We start from the raw sequence: 10,191 nt of genomic DNA on the forward strand, positions 1-10,191 counted from the left end.
TCTTTGCGTTGATTCTCTAGTCGGAGAGTCATTTAATGATTATCCTCTTGATTTGTCTTTGTTACACCGGGCTTCCAAGTAATAGTATGAACCGCTTGCTCTGCTCGCAGCTTACACAGGGCTGTGGGAGGACTTGAGCGATGAGAACCTGCGAGACCTCATCTGAATAGGTCTCGCTCCGTCCGTGCCTTTTGATTTGACTTGGGATGGGACTGAAAAACCCATGATCTCAGGTTCGAACTCATTATCACAGCATGGGCTTCGGTTCGGAGCTCTGAATCGATCAATCAAATGGGACTACTCCGATCTTCGCATCGGTGAAATAACGCATAATAGATAGACCTGGAAATCGATGCTTTCTGGCTCCTCACTTCCGGCTTGATTAATGAAATCAATAAACTCAGAATAGCTATATCATTGACTTAAATAATAACTAAGGTATAAGACCTTTATTAATTAATGAATATCTATAACCAGGAAAGAAGCAATAAGGGTAAGGGCGGCCTTAAAGGCCCTCCCTCCGTTTCAGAGTGCTTAAAATTACAAAGCTCCATTTTTGCAATGGATAATATACAATGTATCTCTGTCTACTCTCAGTTTCAAGCCACGGAATGGCATGACTTGGTGCTTCATACTTAGTATTAAAGCTGCAATATCAAAAATGTAATGCAGCCTCCACATCCAACCCCTTCCTTCCGTTGAATCAAAAACATTGTTCTAATCAGATGAATCTTCAGAATCATCAGAGTCCGAGTCATCATTCAAAACTCTATCTGCAATTCCATCTGAACCCTCCTCACTCAAAACATCATCACCCTCTGATTCTTCCTCTTCGTTCTCTTCAAGCCCAACATTGTTGTCATTGTCCTCGTCTGAAGCTTCTACATCTTCATCCATCATTCCAACCACATCCCTACTCCACCTGTTGGGGGTGTTATTGAAACCTATTCCCCAGTTTCCTTGATCATATTCCACTGCTTGGCCATTGTCATCCGAGTCCACTGCTTGAGCATTGTCATCTGAGTCCACTTCTAGAGGATTGTCATCGGAATCCACTTCTTGAGCATTTTCATCCGAATCTGCTGCTTGAGCATTGTCGTTGGACTCTGCTACTTGAGCATTGTCATCAGAATCTGCCTCTTCGGCACTGTTACTATTGTCGACAGCCCCCATGTGGATGGAAGTCATGGGACTTGCCTTTTCATCATCGTCCCATTCCTCATCCAGGTTTCTCAATGGTTCTCTAACAATATTGGAACTGTGTGTGCCAGCCTTGTGGCCCAGCAGCAAATCTTCAACAGCCCTCTTTTCCACTCGTCTTTTCCTGACAGTTCGGCGACCACGTCCACCACTTTGTCCTTGTGCTCCTCGCCCCTGCTGTTTTAGTCTTTGACTAAGATTCTCTGTGACCTTAACACTGCGGCGGCCAGTATCTTGTTTGGAATCATGCATTCTTTTAGCTATCTTTTTACCCCGTCCTTTATCACTATTCCCCCGTCCACGTTTATTGCCACTTTGTACAATTTTCATGGGAGCAGACCTAACTTTCATGAATTCATCATGGTCCAAGTCTGCTGGTTCCACTACTCTACTAGATTTGAAAGGATTAGATCTTGAAGGAAGCTTCTGTATGAAAGCAAAGCAAGTTAGAAGATTATTGACTATTATTAGAATGAAGATTGTCCAGTAGAATGAAAATTGTCCAGCCAAACTCTTAAACCCCAATTGGTTAAAAGCTATTATAACAATAAGTATCTCACTTCAGCAGTTTCACAAGAATATAAATGACATCTTAACTTATTCATTTCAAATGTTTCGTGGTAATATCAAAGACTGATTGCAGTTAAATTCAAGAGCAAAAGCTAGAGAAGTTAAAAACAATGAAGGATAAGAGAGACTGACCATGTATTCTATAGTTTCTTTCTCCCTGCGATGCTCAGATTTTTCAAGCTGAACATAGCTAATGGACGCATCAAACTCAGAGAGTCTGAGAGACACAGCTGAGGTGGTCTGTGGAACCCATGGAAGTACAGCAACAGATTCAGGATCGGTAAAAGCACTCTCTGACATGCTGCTTGATCCCAACAATTCTTGTGTTGTTGAGAAGGATGACGATAAAAAATCTCGCTTTATTGCTCTCTCAAACACAGTCAATAACTGAAAAACATGTTAAATTCGGAAATCTCTTAAGTACGGATTCCTTACCTTAAAAATAATGTGAAGATATGGAAGATAAAATACTAATATGTCAAACCTGAAGAAGTTCCTCGACAGAAGATGATTTGCTTAACTTCAAACCCCAATGCCTTCTAGTATCTTCTGTCCAAGTTGATTGAAATGCTTCGGAGGGAACAGATGCCTGTAAATCAAAATATGAGTATAATATAACCCTCAAAGTTAACATAAAATTTCATCAAAAGATAGTTAACAACGTAAAGTAATAATCAACTCACCCAAAAGATAGTTAACAACGTAAAGTAATAATCAACTCACCTCAATAAAAGCCAGCAGGGCCTTAAGCAATCTTGTCCGCAAGGGAAGAGAACAATCCAGAATACAAATATCTTTGGACAACTTGCCCCCACATTGAAATATATGTTTTGAAAAATTAAATCCGTTATTTGAGGGAAAAGTACGATGGCAACAATTGCAATGGGAGTCTTCAAAGAAATAAGGGTTGAGGCAGATATCACAGATGTCCACCTGAGGTTTGCATCTCATTTTCCCATATTTCATTGCAGATAATATGGATGAGTTATAGCATTCTTTCCACATCCATTTCTGGAAATCTTGATACCTTCTAAAGGCACCTTTCTTCTCACTCTCACTTTTCCCAAGCTCAATTTTGAATGATGAAGAAGTTTCAGATGTATCAGAGTTCAAGCCACAGAGTGTACTGCTGGGACTGTCAGACAATGCATGGCAATCAGGACTGGACTCTGCTTCATCAGCTTCATTTTTAATATTAGTTTCATCTCTGCTTCCAATATTGGCAGATTGTGCATTCTTCCTAACATTTTCTTTGAAGGAACTTCCAATCTTTTGCAACATTATGCGCAAATGAGATTCCCTGATCCCACGCAAATCCAGTGAATTAAAAAGAGCATCAAAGGCCTGCATAGGATTGGTTGAATAAATTATAAATGTATATTGTAAGAATTAAGAAGAACTAAGCATATAGTTAAGATGGAATTTGTTTAGTGATGAGACAATGAAAACAGGATATATGTTGGATGCCTAAGAAGTGAGTCGATCAGCAAGAAGGATCCGCATATGCGAGAAAAATGGAAAAGGCAAAACCAAAGCAATCTCTACCTCTTCAGAATCAATAAGCCTCCAATTGCCATCAAGATATTCAACAAAGATCCTGCCAGAGCCAGGATCATTGCAAGAAGCAGATGCAACGAATTGCCAATAGCGATTATGTCTGCGATCTTGACCAAGGGGTAAAGACCTGTATACGGACATCTCTTCTGCCATGTGAGAAATATATGATTTCAACTGAGAACGAGACCTTTTCGAATAGGGAGCAGATAGTTGAGTTTGAGGGTTATCTGGACCAATGCAGTAATCTTGACCTATTGAGGGCTTTTCCATGGCAAGGTTCTGTACAACTGCAGCCTTTTTATTTTCTGCAGTGCTAGGCGATGCCTCATTATTATTATTATTGTCAATGTTTATGTCAAGCAATGGGCTTTGGTTCCCCCCCACAGCAGGACTTGTGTATTGTGGTTCAACTTTATTCCCATTGATAGATGGAAAATCTGATTTATTTACATTATCATCTCTCAGTCGAATTTTATCTATCTGAGCTTCTGCCCACATTTGCTTCTTCAGAGCATTTGCTGCTTCCAAACGATCCTGGAAAACTATTCAGGTCAATTCAATAAACTACACATGAAAATTAACTTAATACATCCTAAAGAATAAAGTTTACCTCAAGAACAACGCGGATTGAATTTCCTTCATTTGCTACACCAACCAATACAACAAGAGCATTTAAACGTTCCTCTACACTGAGATCAGAATATTCTCCTTCTGCAAGCCCTTCAACCCATGACTCTCCAGTCTTGCTTTCATCAATTTCCATATTATCTTCCTCAAAGTTTGTAATAACGGGTTGTCCAGTGATAGCATCTGGAAGATGAGCATCTTTAGAACCATCCACATCCTTAGTACCATTCTCCGGAAGATCCTTCTCAAACTGATCTTGAATAAGTTCTACCTTATGACCCAAACTTTCTTTTCCAATAGATGAGAAATCATCACACAGAACAGATGTTTTGTTAGCACTTGAAGGACCTAGCAAATCGTCAACTTCAGGATCATCATCAACTTCTTCACTTTCTGACTCTTCTTCTCTTTCTACATCATCATATCTTTCAACATCATCTCTTTCAATATCGTCTTCTCGTTCAACCTCATCAGCATCTTCACCAGCTAGAAACCCATTTTCAAATATCTGAATTTTCTTTCTTGCTTCTAAAAGAATAGACTCGGCATCCGCTGGATCCTTTCTAAATGCAGTACGTACGCGATATGTCGATGGAGCTATTCTTTCAAAAAGCTTAGCATCTCTTGTCAAAGCGACAGAAATCGAGGCCTCCGGTGTCTTGCTAGTTGTCAGGTCCCGAAGGCCGGATTTCTGACAGATTGTTATAAGAAGTTAAGCACAAAGCTAACAATTTACAAAAGCATTTAAATTGAAGAGGCAGCTTACCTGAATTTTTTCTGCAAGTTCTAGTACTGTCAATCCTTCACCACGTGTAGAAATGATATCTTCACAACTCCTGCCCTGTAAATTAATGAGAGGGAAAACAAAACATATTAAACTGGATTCCAAATGAAAGCAAACTTTTTATTAAAAAATGCGGGCAAAACATCCATGGCGACCAAAAGCTAACATCAAATTTGCACCCGAGATTTTATCTTCAATTTATTTTAAGTCTTATAATTAAAACAATGTAGTTCTTTTTCTTAACATCACTATTGTATTGTTTGGATGTTGCTAAGAAGGGAAAGGAAAAAAAATTGTCATTACTCTTGTTTGCATGATTTTAATGAGGGGAAAGGCCAAGTAATCCCCTCCTTCCATCCCTCTTAAAATCAAAATGCCTTTTTATTTGGAAGTTCAAAAGGAAAAAGGGGTTCTATATTTTTCATTTAAGAATTTATGGAATTAAAGGCATACTATGTACTTCCATCATACTATTACTTCCATTATGAGAAATATAATGCTACAACCCTTTTTCCCTTCTATTTTATCTCTCAAACAAAGGGAAAGGTATGCCTGCCTTATTTTTATTTGAACACTCAAACGACAGTAAATAAGTCTCGTTCCATAGTTCCTTCCCTTTCCACCCCTTTCCATATCACCTCATGTAAACATAAAATTCATAAAAGTTTAAGCCAAAACTTATTTAAAAAGAAACAAATTTGAGTATCGAACCTCATCTTTATCATTTGCATATGACCATGTAATATTTCTTTTCTTCAACTGTGGTCCATAACCTGCTGCTAATGCTAGCTGTCGAAAAATTTCTGGCCATGTCAACTGATTTAAGTGCTTATGCCAATTACGTATGTCAAAGCCCCATGCATATGCCTGATGCATTCAAAAAATAATAAATAAATCACAGGAGTGTCCCCCCAAATAAAACCACTAGTTCTAATGGGAAAAAAACAGATACAAAATATTACAAAATATCTGAACTGACCCCTTCCACAATCTCTGGATGGCCACCTCCTGAATTAGCTGCACCATTTTGGCTCATTCCTAATCCAGTGGAAGGTGTCCTTGCAACATCTGCAATGTCTTTTATTATCACCTTAAGGAGAGCAACATGTATTTCACCCAACAGTCTTGAATCCTGAAATCAAATGGTTTGAACACAGGATGAGCTTCACCAGTGCACAAAAATAGTTTAACTGAAAGCACAAAATCACCAGCTCATGAAAGCCCAATCTGACTCACATAATCATGAAAAGCTTGCACAAACTCATCGAGAGTAAAAGGCCACAACTCAAGAATATCAGCAAAAGTAATCAAAAATTTCCAAACCTGAAGTAGACCATCACAGCATTCAAGCGTTAGTTCAAGAAAAAAGTGGAATGTAAGGATCTGGTACGTTACGTATTTTATAAGGAAAGCATAATGATGATGATACCATACCATGAGAAGGTTGCCAACATTCTCTTCTGAGTTAATCCAGGGTTGGATCGCAAATGGTTTTCTTAGCTTTACACTCTTAGGTGGGAAAACACACAATGAATCTTCAAAATAACAAGAAAGTCTTAGAAATAAAAGGCAGAAATTCATTCAATTTTTCTGTATTTGCAGACAAATGGTAGATTACGAAAGAAGTTAAATATATAAAATTACAGAAAACAAAAACAAAATAAATTGCTTACCCCTAAATGATTCAAGGTTTTGCAGAGTATCAAAATCAAGATGAATTATAGAGGACAATCCCTTGCTTGAAGCAGCAAGCTCCATCAATTCCAGTTGTTCGTCTTCAATTAGTTCCATGGATTCCTTGGCTATTCTACGAGCAGTTGCCTTCTCCAAGGCAGCTTTGCGTCTCTCTGCTTCTTTCTCTTTGCGAAGCTCTTCCTTTTGCCTCATTTTCTCAGCCTTTTTAAGATACAACATGTGAAAACAGGGAAATGATCAACCAAATACCTAAGTTCTCTAAATGCAAGACCATCAATACTAGGATTACAATCTTACTTTCAAATTTTCTTTCAGCAAAAACTTTTCCCTTCGTTCGAGCTCACGTTTTTGCTCACGCCTTAATCTTTCCTCTTCTCGCTGTCTCTCACGCATCAACCTTTCTTCTTCCTTCCTTCTTTCACGATCTTGTCTCTCCATTTCTTTCCTCATTCGCTCTTCATTCTAAAAAAAAGGAGAGAGAAAAATGGGGATCAGTTTAAATGAATGCAACTGTGATTCATTTAAACCTCTACAAAGGTCATATAGCAAGCTAAATTTAATTTCAACAAAACCTTTCGTCTAAGGTTATCTTGTTTCTCAAGCTCTTTCTTGATCCTCATCTCATGGGCTTCAACTTCCCTTGCACTTCTAGCATCATCACTCTACAATAAAGATGGTTACAAAATTTTGGTCATCCTTTACAAAAGATACATTAAATAGTTTCAGCTTTCAAGAGTTGAGGATTTGAGTCTAACACATCAATTATCACATATAGAATAAGATACCTTTCGTTTTTTCTCAATCTGCATTGTAGTGATATGGGAAACTTGTCCACCTGGTGGGTTATAGGGATTTTCGGGCCCAACAATTTGGTAATCAGTAGAATGAGAGTTCACTCCAGTGTTCACTACATTTGTGTGCAATTGCTTTTGGGAAGCAACATCATCATCTTGAGGAGGAGATGGATGAGGAATCCCTTGCTTATCTTGTTGAGGTAAAATACGGACTCGAGAAGAATGACCTTGGGTAGCATGACTTCTATGTAACTGTTCAGTTCCATGTGCAAAATGGGTATTTCTTGCAGGACCTTCCATCGGATCATGTAAATGATGTTGGGGATATTGTCCAAAACCATCAGACCTGGGGCCAGCCTGGTTCCGTAGAAATTGATATTCATGGAATGCCCTTGACATAGCCTAAAATAGACCTCATTTATAAGCAAATTCTAAAATAAAGCATTCTAGCAGTATGAATATTTATCACCATAAGAATCCTGTATTCTACCAGCTATTTTTATGTTAATTAAAATAGTAACATAAATATCCATGTATCTAATTTCAAGTACTTCTACTCGTAATTGATCAAAAGGTAGAAAACCAAACATCATAAGAACTACAGGATAAATAAATGCCATTACATCACCAAACTTATGACTGAAATCATAAGCCACATATACAGCTCGACACTAGTTACATTACAAAGAGATCATACTGTTAAGGATAATGAAACCATAAAACCAACCTTATTTGGTCTAGCATTATGTCTTTCATAAACTTTACTGTCATAGGCATGACTTGGTCGCTTCTGCTGTTCTGCAATGGTTGCTCCATAGAAACAAACACAAGAAGCGTCAGTCACAAAACAAGTTGCACAACCCTATGACAAGCAACGTAGACCACGTCACCATAATTGTTTCAAGGCTTTATACCAAAACTTATTCAAACAAAACAGACTGCACTTATATATTTTCCAAAATATAGCCACCATGGTCAATAGTATCATCATGATGAACAATGCAAGAGAATTCGGTTAAGATATGTGAAACATAGGATATCAATGTTTAACTCAACAATTTTAGCTACGCAGTCTTTCTGTAAGTGAAAATAGGAATACAAATTCTCTGATTATATGTACCTAAGGGCGCCCCAAATGCATCTGGTGGCAATGCATCAAACTCTATTCCTAGAATGGGTCCATCTTCCCTCAATGGCCCCCCTAACTGTGCCTCCACACAAGAAATTGCTCTGAGCTCGAGCGCAGCCTGCTGTGATTCATAATAACCCCGTGGCGCCACACTCCTGGACTCTGACCGGGTAAACGGGCTTGACCCAGAACCAGACCCGGATCCATCCTCATTGCCTAGCTCGGGGCCCAATCTGTGGTCATCCACTGGGGAATCCGGCACTGGTTCAGGCTCTGGCTCCCGCACTTTCTCCACGGCCTTCTTCGGCGGCTTCTTGGGGGGCAAGTCTTTCTTGTCTTTCAGCCTCCGGTGGCAAAACCACATCTGCAGCTGCCGATCAGACAACGCCAATTTCTCCGATAGCTCGGCCCTCATAGCCTCAGAAGGGTACGTCTCCACTAATCAAAACACCAAAAAACAAAATCACCGAATTAACCCAAAAAAAAAATCTGAATTTTACTGAACAATTAAAAATTGAGGAACAAGGGTTGCTGGGTAAGGAAGACTCACAGGCATAAGCTTTCTCGAGGGTTTCGAGTTGATAGGGTGTCTTCATCTGGCGCTTGGGCTTGCTCTGCCCCTCATTGGAATTCGCAACTTTGCTATTGCTTCCATTGATATTTTCATTGCTATTATCATCTGTGCCACCCCTTCTCTGATTATTCTCTCCCTCTGAACCACCCTCCCCCTCCATCGACGAAAATCGATCAAAGATCGAAACTTTCTCCCTCTATCCGTGATTCCCCCTTTCACAAACCCTAGAAATCGCAGAACACGCTAGAGAAAACAAGTAAAAGAAAGAAACCAAACGAAGCAACACCAAAATTAGGGTACCCGAAAAGAATCAATTGAGTTTGTGTTTCTATCTCTACGGCTTTCTCTCTCTTCTTGAACCAAAATTCCGTGATAGTCAAGGAATGGAAAAAAGGCAGAACAAGGATTAGCGAATGACGAAATTGACAATAACAATAATAAATTAAGGTAAAAGGAAAATAGAAAAGCAGCGTGTGATGAGGGATTGAAAAAGAACAACAACAACAAAGAAGAATAATAAAAGAACCGAGAAAAAACAATAATAATGAGAAGATGAAGAAGTAAGAATAATAATAATAATCCAAAACCAAAATTAATCAACCAATTACAACAACAGTTGCTCTTGACTGCTCCTACTATAATTCCATCACCACCTTTCATATTAATTTCCCTTTAATTTTTATTTTCTTCTTCGAATAATAATAAACAGATTTTTCTTTTTAAAAAAAAGATTTGTTTTGAGATCTCCCCTTTTTTTATGAACGAACGGTGTCAGTGCGAGTGTTGTGTATAACTATATATGTTCCTGTCAAACAGGACGTAATGGGGGCAAAAAAAAACAAAAACAAAAAAAAGATGAGAAGAATCCCCGTTCCTTTTATTTTCCTTTTGATATTTTTTTCTTCTGTTTCTCTTTTTTTCAGTCTCGAATTTTACGTTTTCTATTTTATTTTAAAATTTGTCTCTTTTTTCTATTTGGTTTTGCTAAAACAAAAATGAAGTTTCTCAACACCAAAATAATTAAATTAAATGCTTCTGTGACTGCGTGCGTGTGTATTAATTTTGATGAACTTTTTTCAAAGGCTCGTGTCATTGTCTGGGGTTTCATATTTTTAATATTAATTTTGTTTTGTTTGTTTGATTTGTACTAGTAGTACTATTTTCTTTTCTTTGTTATTAACTTATTATAAACTGTAAAGTTTTGGTGAATTAATGTGTTTGTACGAAATTGTGCGATTATTGAAGAGAGATATGAATTGCT

At 38.2% G+C, this 10,191-nt stretch overlaps 1 protein-coding gene across 3 annotated transcripts; it reads right to left on the reverse strand.

The window, feature by feature from the left end:
- Positions 1-417: 417 nt before the first annotated feature.
- Positions 418-9,721, reverse strand: LOC107480767 (homeobox-DDT domain protein RLT1). Of its 3 annotated transcripts, none has more exons than XM_021139024.2 (18): positions 8,907-9,721; positions 8,348-8,794; positions 7,955-8,037; positions 7,219-7,629; positions 7,006-7,095; positions 6,731-6,895; positions 6,412-6,634; positions 6,173-6,273; positions 5,975-6,061; positions 5,718-5,870; positions 5,450-5,605; positions 4,721-4,795; positions 3,938-4,645; positions 3,316-3,861; positions 2,494-3,114; positions 2,255-2,359; positions 1,903-2,157; positions 418-1,623 (listed from the first exon to the last, which is right to left on the reverse strand). In XM_021139024.2, the coding sequence occupies exons 1-18, from the start codon at positions 9,088-9,090 to the stop codon at positions 718-720; spliced, it is 5,316 nt and encodes a 1,771-aa protein (XP_020994683.1). In that variant the 5' UTR covers positions 9,091-9,721; the 3' UTR covers positions 418-717. The 3 variants fall into 3 exon arrangements, with proteins under 3 accessions (XP_020994683.1, XP_052114068.1, XP_015956425.1); XM_052258108.1 differs by having other exon boundaries at positions 418-1,626; positions 8,907-9,719; XM_016100939.3 differs by having other exon boundaries at positions 418-1,626; positions 7,955-8,025; positions 8,907-9,718.
- Positions 9,722-10,191: the final 470 nt, after the last annotated feature.

Source organism: Arachis duranensis, chromosome 3 (assembly GCF_000817695.3).
Source record: "Arachis duranensis cultivar V14167 chromosome 3, aradu.V14167.gnm2.J7QH, whole genome shotgun sequence".
Taxonomy (NCBI): Eukaryota; Viridiplantae; Streptophyta; class Magnoliopsida; order Fabales; family Fabaceae; genus Arachis; species Arachis duranensis.

Excerpts from the sequence above, each read along its gene's own strand:
- LOC107480767 (XM_052258108.1), bottom strand. The coding sequence starts at position 9,090 with ATGGAGGGGGAGGGTGGTTCAGAGGGAGAGAATAATCAGAGAAGGGGT. Across the intron at positions 4,796-5,449 it reads ATGCAAATGATAAAGATGAG|GGCAGGAGTTGTGAAGATAT; the intron begins GTTCGATACTCA and ends ATTAATTTACAG. Across the intron at positions 1,627-1,902 it reads AAGAAACTATAGAATACATG|AAGCTTCCTTCAAGATCTAA; the intron begins GTCAGTCTCTCT and ends GCTTTCATACAG.